Source organism: Gossypium hirsutum, chromosome D08 (genome assembly GCF_007990345.1).
Source record: "Gossypium hirsutum isolate 1008001.06 chromosome D08, Gossypium_hirsutum_v2.1, whole genome shotgun sequence".
In the NCBI taxonomy this organism is placed as follows: Eukaryota; Viridiplantae; Streptophyta; class Magnoliopsida; order Malvales; family Malvaceae; genus Gossypium; species Gossypium hirsutum.
The window spans coordinates 42933234-42958320 of record NC_053444.1 but is presented as its reverse complement, the minus strand read 5'-3'; the positions used below and the strand labels follow the sequence as shown (position 1 = coordinate 42958320).

Below are 25087 nucleotides of genomic sequence, written 5' to 3'. Positions count from 1 at the left end.
AATAACTCAACGGTTGAACTAACAGACGTACCAATTTGAAAATAAAATAGTTTAAGTATCACTGGTAACAAAAAAAATGTTTAGATACCAAAATGAGAAAAAAAATTTGAATAGTTTAAGTACTAATTTATGGGTTAAGCTCATTTTAAAATAGACATAAGGATTTGACTAACAGATGTACTAACTTGGAGAAAAAAGATAATTTAGATACTACTTGTGACCAAAAAAATTTTAAGTACCAAAATTGATATAATTTAAATATCCATTTGTGGGTTAACTCTTTACCGTTAATAATATATGTCATGTCTTTATATTATTGTTAATGATTCCAATTGTTAATAATATTTTCTTAAAAAAAAGTTGATTCAAAAATTTAAGTTTGAGAGTTAATGTTGTTCTTCATTCTATTTGATGGAAAAGCTAATCAGATTTTAAATTATACAACAGAACAAGAATTCATGTACCATAAAAGAGTCCAATAATGGTAAATTTTTTATTTCTTTGGGGGCATGCAAGGAAGGCCCTAAGAATCAGCCCATCTTACAACGTGGCAGATTGTTTGCATTAGAAACCCAAACCCCACAGATCAAAATTCTCTAATCCACAATACTATCATCATCATCATCATCATCTGCAAGAGGAGAAAAATCCAAACTTCAAAGCAAAAAGGGCTGAATCGAAGCTGTAGTAGTCTTGACAACATGAATCTCAGCTGTTTACAACCTTTGTTTAAACCACCCAATTATGTTGTCCCCGTTAGTTCAACAGTTCCAGGTTCTTGTCATTTCTTGCAAAACTACCAAGCAACAATTCCAAGCAGAGGTTCCTGGAGTTACAAGGATGGAATGTTTGTTAACAGGAAAGGAGGGATTGCGCGCGGGTGGTTGTTGCCAGTGGATCCATGGGCACCAAATATTGACTCACAAAGCATTGCTTCTCAACTCTTTGCAGTTTCTCTGTTCCCATATATTGGCTTCTTGTACTTCATCACCAAGTCTAAGTCTGCTCCCAAGCTCACCCTTTTTGGCTTCTACTTCTTGCTTGCCTTTGTGGGTGCCACCAGTGAGTTTCCTGGGATGTACCATTTTCTTTTCTCAATGCTACTTTAGTTTATGAGGTTGCTTTTATGTGGTGATTAATGTTCTAAGTTGCAAATTTTATGTGAAATTTTTTACTCTCTTTGCCATGAAATAAAGAAATTAGTTTGGGTAAAAAGAGTAGGAAAAAATTACACATTTTAGCATGGATGTAGACGGAGTGAAAAGATTATGAGTTAGTTTTTGTTGATGATTTTACATGAAACCTACTTTGTTGATAAATGCACTGGTGTTGAGATAACCATCATTTTAGCATATATACCTTTCAAGTTTCCTTAAATTGTCCAAGAGAAATGTTAGATATTCGAATTAAGTTGCTAGTGTTCTCGTATGTTTTTTGTGCTTTTTGAGAGTGAGAATTGATGGCTTCTCATAGCTAGGGCAGAGATTCATATTGTGACAATGAGGCATCTGCAATCTCGAAAATTCTGTTAGAATTGTAGAGAACTTGGTGTCTTTTTTTATCATTTTGAACCAGTGGCAGGCGAGCAGTTCGGTTCTAAGTCATCTATATATTCTACAATATGATTTCTTCTCAGTTATGTGGCTCTATATTTATTTCATCAACACTGATAATTGGTGTAGCACTTGTCATAGATGAGCAGCATGAAGTACACAAAATCTGCCCAAAGCAAACATAAAGGAAATGACTCGAATAGGGATATAGAGCAAAGAAAATGCGGCTTTATTCAATGTAGTTTTATACAATGTTCCTTACTTTGGATGGTTTTCGCCTGCATTTTGATTTTGCTATTGGTGGCTTTGTTTCAACTCTACTAATTTCCTTTACATTGTTCGTTTGCTGACTTTGTGTCTACTGAGCAGTCCCAGCCGGAATATACGGTAAGTTCCTGCTAATGATCAACAATTCCTTTAACAGTTAATGGTTTCTACATATTGATGCCAAATTATGACTTGGTCCATGTGGGGTTGAGACAGCAAAGGTGAAATACGGTACTTCCTTGTCTAATGTGGATTGGTTACATGGAGGGGCTGAATCACTTCTCACTTTAACCAACTTATTCATCGTCTTGGGGCTGAGACAAACTCTTAGGAAGACCAAGGATGCAAAAGAAGGCGCATCAAGCTCCGTTCAGGATGTGGAAAACCAGAAGAAACCTTACATATAGATTAACTATGATTTCAGTCGATCTCCTTGCCATTTCATTGTTAAAGTACCATGAGCTCTTCTCAATTCTGTTGGATGTTGCTTCTTGTCCTGCAGTTTTCTTATTTCAGGACTTGTGGTATATGATAATTTCTAGAGTGTTAACTTGTTACCATTTGCTTATGTATTCCATCGGCTATGTGTAAAGACAAGCAATGTAGGAATCGTTGGAATGTAGATTCTTTTTCCCTGTATATACTTATTTTATTCTTCTGAAATCCAGGATTTGTGAACTTTCACGGTATGTTGTTATGGACAACTTATTTGGATTATAAATGGCCATTGCTTAAAATACTACTTTGCTAATTGCAATGAAGTTGCAGTGAGTGTTAGAAGGACCTTTGCATTTTGGTGAAAATCTGCGCACTAGTATTATGGAATTTCGATAAGAACAAGTATCAAAACTTGTTATCTGAGGAAATTTCTCAAAACCAACATAGAATTGAAAGGGACATGTATTGTACAATAGTTCTTCGCAGAACACACGGCTCACCATGAACCTACTTTGGTTATTGGAACCCGAATTTGACATCTACCATTACTCTTATTCGATTGCGGAAAAGAGTTAGGAGAAAAATCCCGGTGTGTCAAATGGGAAATTCGGGTCCAACTCCACTTGGTCGAGCGAAAAATCCAAGTCCATAATTGGAGAATTGGTGGCCGAAGTGTTGGCTGAAACCAACTCGGTGAGATCAGATTTAGAATGCTGTGTGTTGAGCACCCCTTGGAAGTTGTTCATCTGGGAAACTGAAAAGTAGTTTAATTCTGGTGTATCGGGAGACATGAACGGCGATGAAAAGCTGCCGAAGATATTGTAGTAATCAAGTACTCCTGAAGGTGAAAAGCTATGGTTTTCGCTCTTTATACACCCAAATGATGTTGAAGCAAAAGAGAATGGGGGTGCCATCTCTTTATTGTCTAAGCCCTCAGTATTGACTCTTAGGCCTGCTCGAAACTCTGAGAGGGTATCTTGTGATTGCAATGGTTGGTAATTGGTATTATTAAGGCCGTTTGAGTTTGATTTATGTTGTTTTTCTGGGGATGGAACTGCGGGGTTGCCATTTGCACATGTATGAGTTCCTCTGTATGTGACCTCAAAGAGGATGGGATCTTCATCTGATCTCTGCACTTGCTTTGTAGCCCAGCAGTTTTGGGTGTTTCGATAGGTGCATCTGTAATAGCTTCTGCAAAAGTAAACATTCTATCATCAGGGTTTTGACTAATACAAAAGTCCAGCATTTTACAAGGGAAAAGGGTCATTCACCTAGGATATTTGGCTCCAAGGATATCCTTTTGCCCGTATTTTCTCCAACTGTAGCCATCATCATGAGGACCTTCCAGCAGGTTTTCAGAGCTCACTCTCACCTGATCCGTCCACCTAGGCATCATCTTTCTGCAAAACACAGTTCCAGGAATCATTTAGCATACTCAAATTTACAACTTCCAAAATTTGCAATAACATTCAAGAATTATTAACTTGTAGCTTGCAAATTCACCTCTTCTTTGAGACATCTCTGATATCCTGGTTATCCTTTTCTAAATCATCACTCCTGGGGCTGCCGTTGATGGTTAGAGGAGACTCTGGCACACAAGTTTTTCCTCCTACATTTTGTTGTGGCTGTTCCGTAGGCCTGCTCAGTTTCAAAATCAGAAGAGCTTTTTCATAGGAAGATAAGATCTTCTGTAGTAGCAAGTCCCTGGATTCAACAGAAGATGATGGTGCACCCAAATGCAACCTTAGCTGTTTTGCTAATTGCATTCCTTGAATCAGCTCGCTCACCAGTGTCCCCTGCTCCCACTTCCACATGTTCTCCATTTTTTTTTCCCCCTTTCTTCTTTCCTTCAACTGTAAGAAAATAGAGAGGGATTCCTTGTTTGGAACTTGGAAATACTAATTCATGACCTGCTATAGACCGGGTAAATTTGGTTATGAAGAAGAAAAAACTTTTCCAAGGATCACAAGCAGAAGCAGCCAAAGGGATTGAAATAGCCTAAATGGTGAAGAGCAAGAAGCAACAACCATGGAATTTGGCCTGAATGTTAAGTTTTGATTAAGTAACTAAAAGCTGGAAAATGTTTGAACTTGTCTATGCTGAGGTTTAAGCAAAGAGGGAGTAGGAGAGTGAAAGGTTTTGGGTTTGAATAAGAAATTGAAACTCTGGGGCTTTTAAAGGAACTTCATTGGAGTTTTGGGATTAGAAAAAATGGTTGTTGGAATAGAAAGTTTGAAGTTTGACCAAAAGAAACCGAGTTTTTCAGCATAGACAAGTCTTTGGTCATGATAAACTAGAAGTAAGATTAGTGGACTGAAGAGTGAGGTGAGGTCAAAACTCCAATTGCTGACCAAGTCTCCCTTCAATTTTACATCTAAAATATCCCAAGTGTAGTTAGGATCACAAATGGTTATAAACCAAGATGAGTTTAATAATAAAAATATATCCAAATCTAAACTAAAATAAATTTAATAAGATTAAAATTAATTATAGGATATGTTTATATTCAAAAATTATATTTAAATTAATTAATAAAATCATAATTATATCTAAGGTTAGTATTTGGTAGTGAACTTTTTTTGTATTCAGTAAGCGCAGTTTTAAAAAAAAATTTCTTGTGTTTTTTTAATATTTTAATATATTTTTATAGAACATTTGTGAACCTTTGATTGTGAAGTTTAAAAACTCTTGTACCAAATAATTTTCATTATATTTATGCTAAATTATAATTATAATTATTAAACTTATATTTATATTAAAAGTTAAATCATTAAAAATATTTATATAATAGTTATACTAAATAATAATATATATAATGAAATAATATTATATAAAATAATAATTAAATTAAATTTATATAAAAAGTAAATTGAAAAATACAATAATGAATAGAAGGTGATAAAACAATAATTATCTCACTTAACTGCAATCGTTGGAGCTAAAAGCTCCAGCCAAAATTTTTACCAGCAGTGAGACAGTCTCATTGGACTGGTGGTACGCCAAACATCATCAAAAATAGGTGCGTTCCAATGAAAACAGAAAACCTTCAAAAGTCAACGCACCAGAGCCAAAAGCTATGCCAGAGGAAGCAGACTTATTTAATTTAAATTCTGATATTTGTCCATGTATATATGTCTATACTTTAATTTAAATCCTTATATTTTGTAAATTTTAAAATTTCAATCCTTACTAAATTATAATTGTTAAATTTATTTAGTTAACATCTTTTATTTTCAAAATCTGATACGGCAAACATAGTGCCAATATGTATAGTGGCATGTTAACATGCTATTTTCACATATTACTCATTAAAAATATAATATTAAGGGATTAATGATTTTCATTTGTGTCAAGACCAAAATTTTTTAAATTTGAAAAGTATTAGAACTTAGAATAATTCAATTGGAGAATATAGATCAAATCTACAATTGTATGCATAGTACATAACTGATAATTGAATTTAACCAAAAAAAATTAACTACTATTGTTCGGGTCATGACTAAAATTGACTATTTTAAAAAATATGGGAATTAAATTTAATCAAATTAAAATATAAAATCCATAACTTAAAAAAATTATAAAAATTAATAGTAAAATTTAACCATGGATAAAATGAAAATAAAAAAAAAATCACGATCTCAATTATGTGATTAAGCAAAGGGTTGGGTCACCTGATTTATCCTTAGCGTGACACGAATGATTGAGGTTAAGAATAAAAAGAGCATATAAATTAATGTGAAAGAAAGTCAGAGATGAAGGTGAATTGGACCAAAGAAATTTCAAACCAAATTCCGCGTTATTGCTCTTCCCATGTGGGGAAATTTGGAGCTTACGTGTACTCAAAGATGCCATTTTCAACCACCATTTGCACTTCATCTGCCCAGATTAGATTCTTCACAGCTTCTTCTTCTTCTTCTTCTTCTTCTTCTTTTTACAAACTGTCAAGAACATGCATTGCAGCCACTCTCTCACCTGAAATTCATTCCAATATTTTTAGAGGGATTAGTGTTTTCATGATCCAACATACCCTACCCGATGTTTCGTAATTTGATAATAAAAAGGTAATTTCAGATATTAATATTTTAAATCTAATATTTGCTTCAAATATTTAAAAAGTGCAAAAATTTCATTTTTGTTTTCCTAATACAATCCAAACTCCTTGAATTCTTTAAGCTATGATGATGAATCCAAAATATTTTAAGAAAAAACCTAATTAACCCAGAGTAATTAGTGTGATTAATTTATAAAGTCTGCATTATACAAAGAGGTTTGACTCACATGTCTGTTTAGGCTATTTGTTTCCATCATTACATGAGCAAGAGCAAGACGTATGGAATTGGAAGCGTCCCATCAAACAAAATTTTATATTTATTTGAATTTTTTTTTTTTTTAGTTTGATATTAGAGTATTACATTTTAGTTTTCAACTTGATACTCAGCAATGGCAAATGGAGGAGGTGACATTGGCCCTGGTGTCTCTTAAAATAATTTTTTTTTTCATTTAGGATTTTTTATATTTTATAAAAATTTAAATTAGTAGTGGTAAAACTGTACTTTGACATTCTAAAATGATAAGAATTTGATTAAAAATTATAAAGATATAAGCTACTAAAATGATAAATTTGTATTTTTACTATTGTAAAATAAACAATTTAATTTCACTCCCCCACAAAATTTTTTCTAACTTTGCCCTTGGTACTTAAACCAAATAACCCCATAAATATTTTATATGTGTACTCTAGTAAGCAAACACATGTATTTAATTGGGAGAAAAAAACTCAAATATCAAATTGAACATTAAAATCAAATTCGAGTACTTAAATGAGATAAAAAAGATTCAAGCTCAAATACTAAAATAATTCCAAATGAAAAAAAAAATTAATACAAAATTAAATATTAAAACCAAACAAAAATATGAAATGATATATCATAAATTTAAACTTAGGGAAGAGAATATTTTGATAGTTGGGACTTGAATGTGAAACATGCAAAGTCAAGTATTTCAATTATTTGAATCACAAACTTAAGGTTATTCAATCACAACGCAGAATTATATAAAAATGTATCAAACATAATATTTAAATAATACAGTTTTTCTAGTTGTATTTAAATAATACTAGAATCCACTTTATGGGTGGATTTTTGTTTAGCAAAAAGCGTTAACTTTTAAGACAACCTTTTAGTTTTTCTACTAACATGGATAAACTTTCTAATTTTTCAAAATTAAAAATCGATTAAACAAATATTAAAACCATCATTACACCAAATTTTAAAATTGATTATTAGTATTTTCTTGGAATATATAAATAAATAAGTAGTGATGGAGAATATATATATATATATTATGTGAGTGTTGGAAATAATTTGTAAAACAATGAAAGAAGGTTTTTAATGTATGGAAAAGAAATGAGTACGTGCACACACAAAAAACAAAATTATATGGAATTAATAAAATAAAAATTGAAATCTATCTTGATTTGTAATTATTTGAAAATTTTAATTCCCTTCCTGAGTAATATTTTTCTAAAACATAAATTAAAATTGTGGGTGGAATAAATACACAATAGAAATATATAACATGTAAAAAAAATATTATTATTTTACATTTGAGTACATATTTGTTTTGATGGTGTGTTGAAAATCCTCTATTTGTATTTTTAAGATTTTAAAATCTAAATCCTATTGTGAACTTTGTTAACATTTTTATGTTAAATTCAAATTTATTACAAATGTTAATTATTTTGCTACATATATACCAAATTGGTTTTTTTTAATTTAAAATTCCACATCAATTAATTTAACAAAAGAATTTTAATAGTGTTGACAATTAGACTTAAATTTTGAAATCTAAAAAGTAGAGAGAGACTATACAACTGAAAAATATAAAAATATAGACACTAAATTTTAAATGTGCAAAGAATATTTAACCGTGATATTAATAGTAACAATAATATGTAATAGATTGTTTAAGTATGATACCTCTTTGATGTTGTGAATCAAATAACATGATTTATGACTATACATTACATCATAAACACTACAGCAAATTAAGCTTTTAGCGGCATTTTTAGTAGCATTTGGATCGAAAACGCCGCAAAGGTTGAACTTTTAATGGCGTTTATATTGAAAAATGCAACAAATATATACCATTAGTGGCGCTAACCGAAAAACGTCGCAATAAGTCGTTATATAGTGGCGTTTGTGGAAATAGTGCTGCAAATAATACATATTTAGCAGCGTTTTATGCTACGTGCCGCAAAGGCACACCGAATGGGAGCAATGTTAACGATGTTTTTCCCATAAACACCACGAATATTTTTTAATTTTTATTGAAACGACGCCGTTTTGATAGCTAACCCCCCAACCCTTATTCCCCCAAATTGTTTTCCCCAAATCCCTGACTTAGTTTTTTTCCCCAAATTCCTAACTTTGTTTTTTCTTTCCCATCCGTCTGCTGCTGGTCTTCTGTCCAATCATCCGTCTGCTGCATCCCCGTCGACAATGCATTTGCCATCGATCTCCGTCTCCTTCGTCGACGCTGCTCCGTCCATCGCTGCTCAATCCGTTCGGGTTTCAACAAATCAGGTCACTATACATTATATAAAGCAAAGTTTTTAAGTATTTTTTAATGTAACTAAGTAAGCATGTTTCTTCTACGGCGAGTCAAAATTTTGCAGCAATTTTAGCCATTTCGTACATTATATATCATTATAATGTTGCCTTAATTAAAGCAGAATAATATATATTTCCATAAGTTTTAAAAAATATCATAAATTTTCATTGGGAATTTTGTTGGTGTATTCTACATCACATAATAATAATAAAATATGGAAGATTTCCATATATTATCGCCTTTTAGTATAAGTAATAATAGAAAATTTTGTTGATTCTGGTCAAAGTTGCCTTTACTATGAAAATAAAAAAAATACAAAAATAGAACTGCAAAAATCAAGTAAATCAATTTTGGTTTAAAATTTTAAACCTACATATTAAAGATCTCCAAACAATTTTACTTTATAAGAGCACAGTTTATGGAATAATTTTTATATCCAGTAAAAGGCCTTTTCATTTTACTTTATTCTTATAAAGATCGTGAAATTACAAAGTTAATCTTTGTGTGGACTACAGGTGATCATGGGTCGGGCCCAAAAAAATTTTCGGCCCGCTTCATAAGCCCGGGCCCAACTTGGTCCGAAATATGAGCCTCAAATTTTGTCCAGGCCCGGCCTAGGAAAAAATTTTTAAGCCCGAGCCCGGCCCAACCTAGCCCGTTTTTTAAGTAAATTAACTCCTGCAAAACAAAATCAACTCAATTAAACAACAGATTTGACTCCTGAAATTAAATGAAAGAAAGAACATAAAAAAAGCTCAAAATTGAACCAATAAAAAGTACTTAAATTCTAATGCAATTGAGTATCCACAATTGATTTTAAACTTTTAAACTCAAACAACTTGAGCCATCAAGCAATTCTAGAAGATAAAATCAGTCCTCAACTATCTGCATAACATCATGGTTGGCAGCTAAATCTTCTGAGCCAATCACAACCTGAAAACAAATTTATTACTTTTTCAAATATATAGGAAACTATGACAACACCATCAAGCATTTAGATAATTACCTTAACAAGATTAGGGTCCATGTACTCCTGAGCTAACCGATGAACTGTTGCAGGCCATGTAGCACTGAACATTACCATCTGATGAGCTGCAAAGGTTAAAAGCAACATGAGGATTTCCAACCTAATTGCTCATGCATTATTCTACCAAGATACAGAACAATATTTTTTAGCTTGATTAAACCTTAAGTTATCAATGTTTAGTGGCGTTTACTCATAAGCATCAATAAAAGCTTTAATCTAAGCATCTTCTAGGAGTTTAAAATTCCAATGTACCAACAAAGAGACATACCAGAACATGTCTTTCCCAATAAAAAAAAAAACATGACAGCATAATATTCTCAACAAATTCAATATTGAAAATATTGAATATTCAGCATAATATTCAGATTTAACAAATTCAATTAAAGATTTTAAAAATATTGAAATTATTAATATTCTCTCTTTCATCAATATTAACCCTAATTTCTGAAACAGAGTAGCTAATAGCACCAATATTAGTACTCAACCATTGTTCAAGAAAAAGGATATTAGTTTGTCTTGCCATTTTATCAAATATTCATCGCCAAACCTTAGAAACATAAACAACAATATAACTAGGTGTCAAAAGGACAATCTCAATTCTCAACATCATTATTACTAATCTAAAATTCATAAAATAATTAACCAACACAACTCCACATGTCCATTTGCAAAATCAAAATCTGGGAAAGTCAAATTTTGATCAAATTTTCAAAGAGTAATTCGAAATTCAGAATTACCTTCCCATTTTTATCAACTATTCATTCCCAAACTGGAATATAACAAGGGTTCAAAAGGACACTCTCACTATCAGTTCTTCAAAAGGACACTCTCACTGTCAGTTAAATCAAATAATACTTATATAGGAGTAGAATTGTTGGACAAAAACAATAAAAAAAACTCAATAAAGTAACATTTATAGACTGATACAAAAGCTCTTTAGCAACATTTAGATCAGTTTGAAAAATTCATATAATATCTAAATTTATCTCTTTAATTATTTCCAATGATGATCTTATACATTTATTCATAAGTAAAGTTTTCCATGAGTGTCAAACACACTTAAAAGATAAGGATGACATCTTCAACACTATTAAACTCTCTACTTCTTTCTCTAAGTTCCACGAGCAGATGATTATGCAGAAATGCTTCTTCATTTTAAGCATAACAAGATTAAAACACGCAACATTTAAAGGTTAAATATGTCAACACAATCTTTGACTGCTTTAAACCTATTAGTCTAATTATTCGAACAGGAAATAGGGTTAACAGCAAAAATTAAAATCAAAATCATAACAAGATTAAAACACGCAACATTTAAAGGTTAAAAATGTCAATACAATCTTTGACTGCTTTAAACCTATTAGTCTAATTGTTCGAACAGGAAATAGGGTTAATAGTAAAAATTAAAATCAAAACCAAAATTCCAGATTTAATTCCCCCCCGAAGATTCAGTGTCTCAAAATCAAAATCAAAAAACCGTTAACAGCAAAAATCAAAATCAAAATTAAAATCAAAATCAAAAAGCAAAAAGCAAAAAACTACTTCGACATAAACTAGGGTTAACAGCAGCAAACTCAACTTTGAAATTCAAAGGTAGAAGACGTAGAACCACCGTTAGAGCGGAGGTGGAGCTATGGAGGTGGATTTTTGAATTGGGTGGAGCCGTGGAGGACCGGAGGTGGAATGGTGGATCGGTGGAGGTGGATTTTTGAATTGGGGAAAAAAGGGAGGAGGGAAAGGCTTAGGGATTTTTATCAGATGCACGGAGAAATGGGAAATAGGAAATGGGGAGGGGAAATGGGAAGTGGGAAATGGGAAATGGGAAATGTATTTTAGAAATTAAAAAATATATATTTATTATATTCGGCTCGGCCCAGCCAAAAAAATTTTACCCGAGGCCCGGCCTGTTTTCTAAATGGGCTCGCTTTTTGCCCAAACCCATATTTCGGGCCTATATTTTTACCCAAACTCTCCCATATTTTAGGCGGGCCGTCGGGCCGGGCCGGACCGCCTGACCTATGATCACCTCTAGTGTGGACCATTCGTGATTGAAGCCTGCTCCGCCGTGGATTATTATGGATTTCCCGGTTTCTTCTTTTAATGGCATTTTTCATAGATGCAGACATTTAGGAACACGCCTACAAACCAAAACTAAAATATCAGACTTCTATATATGGTTGTAAAATTTCAAGTATTATTTTACAAATAATTGAGTTCCCTTGTTTCTCATTGCTTGTTTTTTATTTGATTGGGAGAAAGCAAAAGATGGTGGACATCCTAATTTGAGGAAGTTATATCCATTACTATTATTATTGTAATTAGTTACTAATATTTTCTTATTGTGAGAATATCTTAACAATATAACTTTTGAATATATTTTGTTATTTCAGTTATTAATTTAGATCATATACATATTTCTTTCGTGAAAGTATTATTTAGATTTGAAGTTTATTGTTGGATATGAAGTTACAGGAAAATATGTTGAAAATTCGGGTTCTATATGAAATGAAATGGGTTGATAGAATCGACTAATGTTAGTGGTGTTTTCCCAGAAACAGCACTATAAAACATGATCTTTTGTGGCGCTTCTAGCTACAAACGCCACAACATGCTTGACTCTCTTGCAATGTTTTACCACATAAACGTCACAAATTTTAGCAGCACTATCTAATGCGGCGTTTTTTTGCATAAGTGCTGCAAATTGTTTTAGTAGCGCTTATAAGCGCCGTTATAGGGCCAGAAAACCGCCGCTAAAAACCTACTTTGCTATAGTGAAAGTTACATAATTAAAGGTAAATATATTCATAATATGTCGTATTTGTGAACATATTATATTTTTTTGGTAAATTAAACATTGCTACGATTTAAAACATAGGATTTTTTAAATCTAATTTAAGGGTAAAGAAATCACGTTTAGAAGAATGAAAAGTATATAAGTAATGGTTAGACCATTAATTAGGATTTGTATTTTGAAAAAAAGGTGAGTATTTGGTAGACATCTAAGAGTGTATTTTCTTTAATGTCGTAAGCAGAGTTTCGAATTCTTCATTATCTCATTTCTTTTATATATTTATTTTTTAAAATTTTTTTATAAGAAGACCTCTCCATATGGGCAAATTAGTCACTCTCAAAAACATTGGAGCAATTCAATCTTTGTCAATTTTGAAAGTGAGCAACTAAGGACAATTAATCACGGTGTTATAATGTCTTCCATCAATTGTATATAATTTTGATTGGTATAACAACAAATTTAGCCTTTAATGTTTATATATTTTTCATTTTAGCCTTAATTCTAAAAAGTCAACAAATTCAACCTCAACATTTACGCATTTATACAAATGTTGCAGGATAAATTTGTTAAGTTAGAACCAAATTGACAGGATGTGTAAACTTTCAGGGTTAAATTTGTTATTATACCAATTAAAATCATGAACAATTGATGGAAAACATCAACATCATGATTAATTGTCCTTAGTTGCACACTTTTGAAATTGACAGTGATTAAATTGCTCTAATTTTTTGAGAGGGACCAATTTACTCATTTTCAAAATTATGAGAGACCAAAAAGATCTTTTTTATCAAAATTTTTACTATATTTTATATACCTTTGTTACCTCTCTAATCCTATTTTTAGAATTTTTAAATTTCACTTAACCAAATATTTCCCCTCAAAAAGTTTGTTGATATCTTTAAATATAAAGTAAAGTATATAAACGATGGTGATGCTATTAATTAGTACTTGTATTTTAAAAAAAAACAACTACTTTTAACTACATTAATTAAGGGATGATATGTACATTAGTGACTGTAATGAAATTAAATAGTATTTAAAATTAACAAAATGGATGAATATCGTTAAATATGGATGGAAATATACCACTAGTTTTGATTCCATTAATTAGTATTACAAAATTTTTATCAATATCTTTAAATAAAAATTATGTGTATAATAAATTTTATATGATATTTACTATGAAAAAATTATGTAAAAATCCTATGCTCTGCATTGATAATAATGTTTTAAAAAATTTATATTAATAGGTTTGGAGCTAACAATCATAATAATATGCAAAGTAAAATTTAAATTTTCTAAGTTTAGTAGTTTCAAAAGCAATTCTGAATTAAGTTCATATTTAAAGATTTAAAAAAAAAACATAACCATAATTCATCCTTTTATACGAGTAGGTAAAATTTTGCTTGGCCACTTTAAACAACAAATAATAAATATTATCAAACATTGTTAATAGTTTTCTAAAATACCAAATTTCAAAATAATTTAAAAGTGTATGCTATTTAATGTACAATTTCGATTTTATTGTGCAATTCTCTTGCTTGAAGCATTATTCATGCATCCTTATATGAATTCAGAAATGTATAGAATATCTTCTTCTTTTAGGGGGTTTGATATAATGCATTGATGTTTATGAATATTTTGATATAATCTTATTTCTAGTTTAATGTATTCAATTTTGTTTCAAAATCTTTATTTATTTTCTTTCAATGTGAAATCTATTTCACTCAAAAACTATAGTTTATTGAAAAACTATAGAAAAATCATGCAACTTTGTTTCTCCAAGCATAAGTCGTGTGTCATGGGACCCATGACCATCGCACACAATATATCCCACGGAGGTTTATCATTAGCATGGGGATTATTTGAGTCGCAAGAGCTAGCCCGATTCAAAGAGCGGTTGGAGAAACCTTTCAGATTGAAGCCTGGGTGGCCCAATGATGTTGATATGGAAAGATAGGCTACCTTGGTAAATATGGGAACTAATCTTAGAAGATTGAGGGGAATCATATCTTGTAAGATTAGATTTGATTTGATTATGTAATCTTGTAAATCCCTAGATTTAAGGGATAAGCTAATCTCATCTGTCAATGTAACTTGATCTAAACCGTCGATTTTGGGGGAGCTCAACTATAAATAAAGAGCTTCCCCCTCACTTGTAATTCATTTCATTCTCTTTTGTTTCTTGTATTCATTGAGAGAAAGTAATACAATTGAGAGCATTTACTCAAACACCTTTCGTGCATAGTTTTTTATAGCTTTCTGTTCTTTTGTGCCTTCTTTTGGCTAAGTTGCTTCCGCTATATAAATTGGTGCTTCGGAGGAATTCTTTGTGAATCATTAATTTTTTAGTGGTTAGGCTGACTTAGGTGTGTTTGCATAGAAATGATCTCCTAAGGCCGCACGGAACGCAAGACAAAAGTTCTAGCCCCGTGACAAGTGGGCATGCCTTATTCTACGACTTATTTTGCCCATCTTCTTAGTCCACAAAATACTCAAACTTCATTTTGTCTATAAAATCTCCATATGACTTCCAAATGATTCTAACTCTCTTTTTATCCTATAAAATACACAATTCAACCAAAAGATGAGTTTACAAGCACATTAGGTCATCAAAACATATGGGAAACTTCTCCAAATATATGCAAAATTACACTCTAATAAAAAAATTACATTTTAAGATATAACCCAAGATATCTTATATACATGCCACAAATCATGACTCAAAATGACCAAAAAGTTACCAATTCAATGATAGTATAGTGTTATATTCGAAACAATCTGGCTTGACGTGTTCCACAATGTGACAATCTACAAGGAAAAGGGAAAATAAATGGGGTAAATATATAGGATGCTTAGTAACCTTATATGGAAACTAAAGCTTACCTTGATCATTAAATCATAAACCATTAATCTACTTGGCTACCAAATTAACTTTCCTTGGCTCATTAATACATATCTCTACATGCAACACCACCACAAATAGAATACGTTAGTTACGTTATCGAGTTATAAATAATGCCAACATTTAAAACAGAATCATATAGCAATTTAAATGTCAAGTATCATCAATATCACTTCATTTTCATTTCATGAATTAAATTCCATTTCCAATCAATTTAACATCGCCCGATGGAACCATATTAAGATGGACTCAGATACACGGGAATGTAATGCTCACACAAGCTGATAATATTTTAGGGTTGATCATATAAGCTGGCATTATAACCAAGTTTCTCAAACAAGCATCCATTATATCAATGTTAACCATCTGAGCAAAACCTACAATACAGATAATTCGAGAATCTACAACAAATACTAGATCTTTTAGTAACTTGTAAAATCCCTAATTAATCACCCGTATAACCCTAATGGCATGTCATACGTATCCTAACATTTTACTAAGTTCACTCGGGCATCATTTTCGTATAAATGACATTATCAATTCCTGTGCACAGTTTCATTTCTCATTATGAGACATATATTCAGTCAACAATCTTATTTACATCCTGTTTTATTTCCATATAACCAATATTCACATCAATTTACAATTCAATCCATTTCGAGCTATAAGTGTCAAATTCATTAATTCTACTTAGTTTATATATATACAAGTGTAAATTCAAATACCATCGATACATAAAGTAAAATTGAGTGGTAAGTCCCATATGAACTTACTTAATCAAAACAGCAAACAAATTGAATCTTCAGGGACTAATCGAATACAGAAAAAAAGATCGAGAAAAAAGATGAGGCCAAAAGAGAAAAATACAAAAGAGAAGAGAAAATGAGGATAGAAATAGCAGAAGCTTGGGATAGTCTTTTACTTGCTCAAGTAATAAGGGGCTCTGTGTTAATAACCCAATCAATTCTTAGAAACTATATTATATTACCTTCACTGATAATAGTTAAAAACATTGCCCGTATGTTATTATTTCAATTTCCTGAATGGTCTGAGGATTTAACGGAGTAGCGAAGAAGAAAGAAAAAGATGACATCCTCCACTTCACTTATTTATACATAGATTAAATTATATTTAAGTTAATTAAACTTAATTAGCTTAATCTAATCACATATATACATCAGATCCCACTAATGCATGAAATGGTTTAAATACTATTTTGGAACTTTTGCTAATTGAAATTTAAGTCCCTTAGTCTTCGGTTAATTAAAAATGTATAGCGCTAAGACTTTTACAATTTAGTCATTGTACCAAAATTAAACAATTAATAAACGTAATTGAAGGACCAAATTTTAATATATTTTTATACCAACTCTGTAAATATTCATATTTAATACTTACGGACTCGATTTACAAAAATGGGGTTTTGAAATCGCATTTTCCGGCACCATTAAAAATCAGGCTATTACAACTATCCCCCCTTAAGAAATTTCGTCCTCAAAATTTACCTGAGAAAAGATGAGGGTATTGAGATTCATAGTTTCTTCTGGCTCCCATGTGGCCTCTTCTAATTTACTAATGCCGCACATTTATTTCTCAATTCTTTTACTTCCCGAGCCAAAATCTTAACCAGTTCTTCACCATATGTCAAATCAAGCTGCAACTCAATTTTATCAAGAGTTATCACATGAGAGAGATCAGATATATATCTTCATAGCATCGATTCATGAAATATGTGTAACACCCCTTACCCGTATTCGGCACTAGAATAGGATACGAGGCATTACCAGAATACATACATTTGTAAACGTATTTATCCAAGTTATAAAATTTCATCTAAATTAAAACTTTCAAATTATTAAAATGATTTTATAATTCTTCACAATATATCCTCAAATTATTATATTAATAAATAATAGGACCTACAAGACCCGATACATACTCAAGCAATTCAATGCTTCATTCCCATTTCATTAAATTCACAATTTCTCATGCTTACAATTCAAATCATATCACTAACAATTTCCATTTAATTTATGTACAATTCAATATCATTAAACTTAATACTAATACGTATTTACCATTTAACTCAATGTTTATCGATTATACCATTCATTGACACATTCATGAAATTCTCAACTTTGCAATGAAATTATCACTTTAGCTTAAATAACAACATCAATTCAACTCATCATCCCCTTTTTCGTCATTTTACACTTTAAGTATGAACTTACTATTTCATTACCTTTCCACACTCATTTCCTATGCATATCACACAAGACATAAACATATCATTCAACCAAAGTCGCAAGCTAGTGCATTTAAACATAATTCTTTTTGGAACTATCCACATGATAAACCATTTCAATACATAACTTATAAGTTTAACGTGGCATAATCCAGCCACAACTTGGCCAAAGTGTAACACCCCTAACCTGTATCCATCGCTGAAATAGGGTTTCAAGGTATTACCAAAGATTACCGAATATTTTCGGATAATTCGAGTCATTTACAATTCACTATTTCTTCCTGTCAATTACAATTTCAAATGAGAGATTCATGTAAATTAGCTCAATATCATTAGCTGTTTAAATGTCGTCACTTAAATTTACATACACATAATTTATTAACATAACCTGTCAAATACAATCTCTGAATGACGAGATCACATAATTGAGCTCAATTTCACTATTCAATATGTTTTTTCAAATAAAATTTGCTTAACACTTACCACAATTTGTCAAATTAGAGAACTACTTACAGAATTGAGTACTTCATTTCCTCGATGCAATAGTCAAACTATGGTCTTACACATAATCACATAACACACTCCGATGCCATAGCCCAGCTATGGTCTTACACTGAATCAGTTATCACTTATCTCTTGTCACTGATCAGAAGTACTCAACCTTGCGTTCTACTGATCAATTTGAACTTATAATTCAATTTTCATATATATATATATTCTTTTATTTTACAATTTTCACAATTCAATAGCAAACATATGAATTAACATATTATGTTATTCCTAAAATTATCAAATAATCATGAAAATTTAACCATATGAACTTACAATTCGATTTTATAACATAAGGATAATCATAATTTCATAATCACTATTTAAAATGAAGCATTATATCATTTCTAATTCAACGTTTATCGATTAAAATCGGGCAAATGACTAATTTATACACAAGTCATTCATATATTTTCCTCCTCCTCCTCTCCATTCCACATTCTTAATGTGTATAACACACTTAAACAACATTATCCATACTTTCACTATTTTCTTGTATGTAAATTCAAGCTGTCTGTCTGAGTTAGAGTCACTAATTTATTTATATCTAAAGCTAAAGAGCTCCAAATTAAGATCCATTAATTTCCCATGAAACTAGACTCATATATATATTTACCACAAAATTTTTGGCTTAGCCAATAAGTACAGTTTATTCTTTAAAGTTTTCCCTGTTTCACTGTTCGACAGTTCTGACCCCTCTTCACTAAAACTTAATTATCTGATTGTAAAGAATTTAGATAATGTTTTCGTTTGTTTCTTTTGAAAATAAACTTATTCAAGATTCTAAACATATAAATTTTATCCCATAATTATTTTTTTACAATTTTTAATGATTTTCTAAACTCAAAACAGGGGAACTTGAAATCATTCTGACATTGTCTCACAAAATTTATTATATCTCATGATTTTCAATTCCATTGCTTACGCCATTTCTTCTATGAGAAACTAGACCCAGTAAGCTTTAATTTTATATTTTATTCATCTTCTAATTCTATTCCTACAATTTTTTGTGATTTTTCAAAATTAAACCACTATTGTCGCCCAAAACTGTTTTAGTGTAAAATATTGATTACCAATTTGACCCTAAAGTTATAATATATGACAATTTCATCCCTAGGCTCGGAAAATGAAATTCTTGAAATTTAATCCTTGATCCAAGACTAATAATTCTCATACATATCAATAACAGCCCATGGATTCCATGAAATTTCAGAATTTTTCCACAATTTCAATACTTTTCAACTTAATCCCTAAAACATGTTTTCATCCAAAATTCTTTAATAAAACACCTTTAAACATCCATTAACATATCAATTTCATCATAAAATAACACAAATCATATGAACTTATCAATGGTATCTTCCTAAACTTTCAACAAATTGGGAAACTAGTAGAATACTTAGTTGGACCTAATTGTAAAAGTCTAAAAATATAAAAATTTCAAGGAAAAAGTAAGAATTACACTTACTTGAAGCTAAAATATGAAATACTAGCTCTAAACCCTCTTCCATGGTTGTTTTGCACTAAAATTTCAAGAAGAAATGGTCTTGAAATCCTTAAAATAAATTTTGGCCACATAAACTTTATTGTAATTCCAATTTTGTCCTTAAATACATAAAAATCTTTGATTTTTTTAACGGTATGCCGACTCAGCCACTTAAGTTGGTCCATTTACTCTTTTAGTCCTTTCTTTTTTAATTGTTAAGCTATTTAATCACTTTAGCAAGTTTTGCATCTTTTCAATTTAGTCTTTTTTAATTAATTGACTGCAGAAACGTTACAATTTTCTGACGAAACTTTAACACTACCATATTGACACTCCGCAAATATTTATAAAAATATTTACAGCTCAATTTATAACATCGAGGCCTCGATACCTCTTTTCCTCAATTTCTTGACTTAATAAATTTTTATAAAACACAAATTACTAATTTAAAAATCTCTTAAAAATCATATTTGGCTCGTAATTATTAAATAATAAAATTTACGAGCTTATTTTCTGAATTTGGTGGTCTCGTACCACTGTTTTCAACATTTCTAAAAATTGGGCTATTACAATATGTTATGAATCTTATCCAATTTCGAAGGCAGAGCTAGCCGTTATGTTACAAGTTCAACTCTCTCAAGAATTTCATATGGCCCAATAAACCTCGGACTAAGCTTCCCATTTATGTCGAAACGCGGAACCTTTTTCCATGGTGATGATGGAAAAAATCTGATTTGAAAATGATTTTCTTATATAGTGAAAAATTAACATTTTGAAAATTGACCCAGTTTATGATATTTATAGCAATAAACCTTAACCGAATTTGTACCTATGTTTTTGGATAAGTGGATCCTTGATGCTTTTCAGCTTTAAACCAAATGGTCTTCTCCATTATTCTCGTACCATGAACTACTTCGAGTGCAGACTCGAACCAATAGAATCAAAACACAGAACTAGAAAATGTTTTCCTTTGGGGTGAAAACGAAAATTCTCTCTTCTTTAATAAAAAAAGATAAAATTGTTATTCTGAAAAATATGTTTATAAGTTGAGAATAAATTCTCTCTATTTTTCGGTAGAATAACAATCTCTCAAAAGTTCTATAGGTCTATTGATGCCATCTATTTATATGAAGAAGAGGTAAAACTCTTGTAGAATTGTAGAGGTTTATTTTAAATAGAAACACAACATCTTACTTAGAGTAGGAGAGAGGTGAATGACTCAACATTGTATTTTAACTAGGGTTGTCTCCCTCTTCATGTTATTTGAGGGGTTTAGGGTCTCTCTCACATCGAGTCCAATTACGAGTACTATTGGGCCTTTTTAACCTAGTACTCTGTAATATGATCTAACTCAATTCAAATTTTCTATTTGACAAAATAAATTTTAATATTTAAATATTAAATAATTTTCTTACCCCAATTTTACCCTAGTAAATTTTTGACAATTTTACCCTCGATAAAATTTCAAGAAAATTCGTTTAATATATCACAACTCAACATGTTCATAATGACCGAATGATTTGTTTTCTTTTTCGGGCTTCAAAATAGTCCAAAAATATAAACTCATTCTTCCATCATTTTTTAAGTAATCCTATATAGGATTGTAAGTTTCCATTTTTCATTTTCATTTCCATCGCCATTTTTTAAAACCTACATTCATTGCGAAATGATTCAATTTCTCCATCTCGAAGAAAACCATAGTTATTCCTGAATGTTTCCCATTTTTATTTTTCTATTCATTCCGTTCATTTATATTCAAATACGTAATTCATTTCTGGTTTCAATGAGCTAGCGGACTAGCCAAATGAACATATGAGGTTAAGGCTCAAATGATTTATAATTAAGTTGCTTTTTGCTTATTACTTATAAACTCATTTAGTCACGAATTCATTCCACTATAGATTGCGACTAAGCTCTCCTCAATGACATAACATTACAAAAGCAACTATTCAGTGCTCGTCCAATGACTTTGTCATTAGTGTGTTACCCTCATAGGATATCCTTGATCTCTCTGGGATAATATTCATTCTCCCAAAATGATCCTATTTTATCTCATGGTAACCATTGCATCTTCCCTTATGAAAAGTCAATAATTATCAAATAGTGATCAAGTCATCCATCACAAAGACGGACAATGTAACACCCCTAACCCGTATCCATCGCCGAATTAGGGTTACGAGACATTACTGAACAAAACACAACCATCTCAAAATCAATACATATATATTATACATATACATATACATTAAATATGCAAAATGTTAAACTTCTCTTCTAACTATTTTTAATAAACAAAGACATTATAATCCAACTAGTAAAGACATTACAAACTAGCAAATCTATAAGAAAATAAACCATTTTAGTATGGCTATTATATTCATATACAATACAACAAAGTACGACCTTCAAAACATTTATCTAGTCTGTACATGCCATAGTTAGAATTTAAATATTTTAAATACCGAGACAATAGATAAGATGATAAACTTGCTGACGATCCCTGAACTTGAAGCTTGATTTGATTTTTTTATTATTATCTATAAACAGATAGACGTAAACAAACAAAGTAAGCTTACATAGCTTAGTAAGTCTATAGCATAACTAAAATATATATAAAAGAAGAATAATATAAATTCATAATTAAACTTATTGAAATCGCAAATACGACATATATTACTATTTGAATTTTTGTTACTCATAATCATCTTATTTATAATCAAATATATGTACTCGTAGAATGCTTACCAATGAATATATAAATATGTATATACAATATGCATAACAATTGTATATTTAACTACTCATCAAAAACTTACAACCGAATACTTTTATATATCATTTACATATAAACAAATGCATACATCATTATCAAATACCTAAAACCGAATGCATATACACTTCATATGTGTGTAACCGAATGCATATTTATGTACTTAACAAATTCTATAACCGAATATATATATACATACACAGCAAGCGAATTTAACCAAATACATTTATATTTACCAAAATGCATATATAGATTTCTCACATATATCTATCTGAATGCGAATATACCTAACAATTTCATAAAATTTAATATATATATATAAATCCATACTCATCAAATACATATAAACTAATGTTTATATGCTTATCAAACACAATGACCAAATGTATATACATATTCTATAAATCCATATGACTAAATCATACACATATTCGATACATGTAAACACATGATATGAATAGATTCACCGGCACAAAACCTGCTAGGCTTAAGGCCTGATTCAATACACTGGCACTTAGCTTGCTAGACATAAAGTCTGAAATGTTTCACCGGCATCAAGCCTGCTAGACTTAAAGTCTGAAATGTTTCATCGGCGCCAAGCCTGCTAGACTTAAAGTCTGAAATGTTTCACCGGCGACAAGCCTGCTAGACTTAAAGTCTGAAACATATCACTGGCATCAAGCCTGCTAGGCACCGAGCCTGAACACTCAATTTATATAAATACAAATCACTTTCAAAATGTATATGTATATAAGATTCCATGTATAAAAATTTAGCTCAATATATATAAATTATACCTTTAAACCACATAGGTATATAAAGTTCAGATATTGAATTCAGCTCAATAACTTAATTGTACATATGATCATATACAGATATATAACTTAATACATTAAGGCCTACTATTAATATCATACATTCGAACATCTTATAGTAATCCAAGCTAACAATTTTGTACCTTCAACTCCATTCAAAGGCTTCACATGAATATAATTACATAATTGAATCTCACATAAACTTATATAATTATCATACCTAAATTCAATACATAAACATGTACATATATAAGTTTGTATATATTTGAGTCTCATACATACTTTATATAATAGTCATACCTAAATTTAACACAAAAACATATTCAATTATATTTGTATTTCCGAACTTCATATAAACTTATATAAAAATTATACCCAAACTCAATACAAAAACATATACATGTAAATATATATTTATGTGCTCATTCAATTCTATCATATACATATAAATTTCAACTCACATGTACATACCATTTCAAAACTACTTATGCAAATATAACATATATATTTTTAATCAATCCAATAGTTTGTACATATATGTACTTACATATATATATATACATTCGAACCTTATATATATACACTATACATACCTTTCGATTAATAACCAAGAATTTATACATAAGCCATATTCATTCTTCAACTAAATTCAAGAGCTTACATATATGTGTATACATATATGTATATTCGAACATTAATCATATATTTATATATATACATATCATTTTTACTTTGACTAAATTCAAGCTATATACTTTCAATTTGAGCTCATCCAAATACAATATATATATGTATATATATATTAATTAATAACATTAAATTGCTAGTTGACTTACCTCGGACGGTGAAAAATCGAAATCGGACGATTATTTGACGATTTTAGCTTTCCCCCGATCTAACTCCGATTTCTTTGATTCTTGATCTAAATATATCTAGAATGAGCTAATTTAAATATTAAAACATTCAATTTAATCCAAAAACACATAAATAGGAAAATTACCATTTTGCCCCTAATATTTTACACTTTTTGCAATTTAATCCCAATTGCATAAAACACAATTTACAGAAAATCTCACAACAACATAGCTAGGCCAAATCTTCCTTGTATTCATAAAAATCCATGCATTTCATTTATTTTTCATTTTTGTCCCTCAAAAATTTATTTTTTTAATTTAGCCCTAATTACTCAAATTTACCAAAAATTCAAAGACAAAACATGTTAATCTAACACATATATTTCATAATCCATCATCAAACATCATAGAACACAATTATTCATTAATGACATAACTCAAAATATTCATCAAAATAAAAAATTCTAGCATGGGTCGGATAGCAAGCAACGATCTCAAAAATATAAAAATTAAAAACCGAGCTAGAACTCACCTTGAATCAAGCTCAACAATGGCCGAATACCCTAGCTTTGTTTCTTTGTTTTCTTTTGTTTTGTTTCGTGATGATGATGAAGGGAAAAAAATGATAATGGCTTTTTTTTTAATGTTTATTATAACATAATAATATATTATACCTTATTATAACATATATATATTTTATTAATAATATAAGAAAACCATATATATCACCTAATGCCGTCCACTAACTTGGAAAATGGCTTAATTGCCACATAGA

General features: G+C 30.4%; 2 protein-coding genes and 1 long non-coding RNA gene across 3 annotated transcripts; 1 reads left to right on the top strand and 2 right to left on the bottom strand.

Annotated features, from left to right (window-relative positions):
• The first annotated feature begins 500 nt into the window (after positions 1 to 500).
• On the top strand, positions 501 to 2509 carry LOC107909980 (uncharacterized). The gene is made up of 3 exons (XM_016837711.2): positions 501 to 1062; positions 1923 to 1940; positions 2037 to 2509. Exons 1-3 carry the CDS (start codon positions 702 to 704, stop codon positions 2225 to 2227), a joined length of 570 nt encoding a protein of 189 aa, XP_016693200.1. The 5' UTR covers positions 501 to 701; the 3' UTR covers positions 2228 to 2509.
• A 273-nt stretch (positions 2510 to 2782) lies between these two features.
• On the bottom strand, positions 2783 to 4113 carry LOC107909973 (probable WRKY transcription factor 41). Its single transcript, NM_001327029.1, is given in 3 exon segments — positions 2783 to 3449; positions 3530 to 3658; positions 3762 to 4113. Coding segments are annotated over 3 exon segments (1068 nt in total). The 5' UTR covers positions 4082 to 4113; the 3' UTR covers positions 2783 to 2830.
• Positions 4114 to 9631: 5518 nt separating this feature from the next.
• LOC107909969 (uncharacterized) lies at positions 9632 to 12039 on the bottom strand. The gene is made up of 3 exons (XR_001687419.2): positions 11477 to 12039; positions 9877 to 9962; positions 9632 to 9803 (listed from the first exon to the last, which is right to left on the bottom strand). It is a non-coding gene; the product is annotated as an uncharacterized lncRNA (long non-coding RNA).
• Between the last annotated feature and the right edge of the window lie 13048 nt (positions 12040 to 25087).

What these genes read in the sequence shown, in the direction of transcription:
- LOC107909980 (XM_016837711.2), top strand. Translation starts at nt 702, where the DNA reads ATGAATCTCAGCTGTTTACAACCTTTGTTTAAACCACCCAATTATGTT.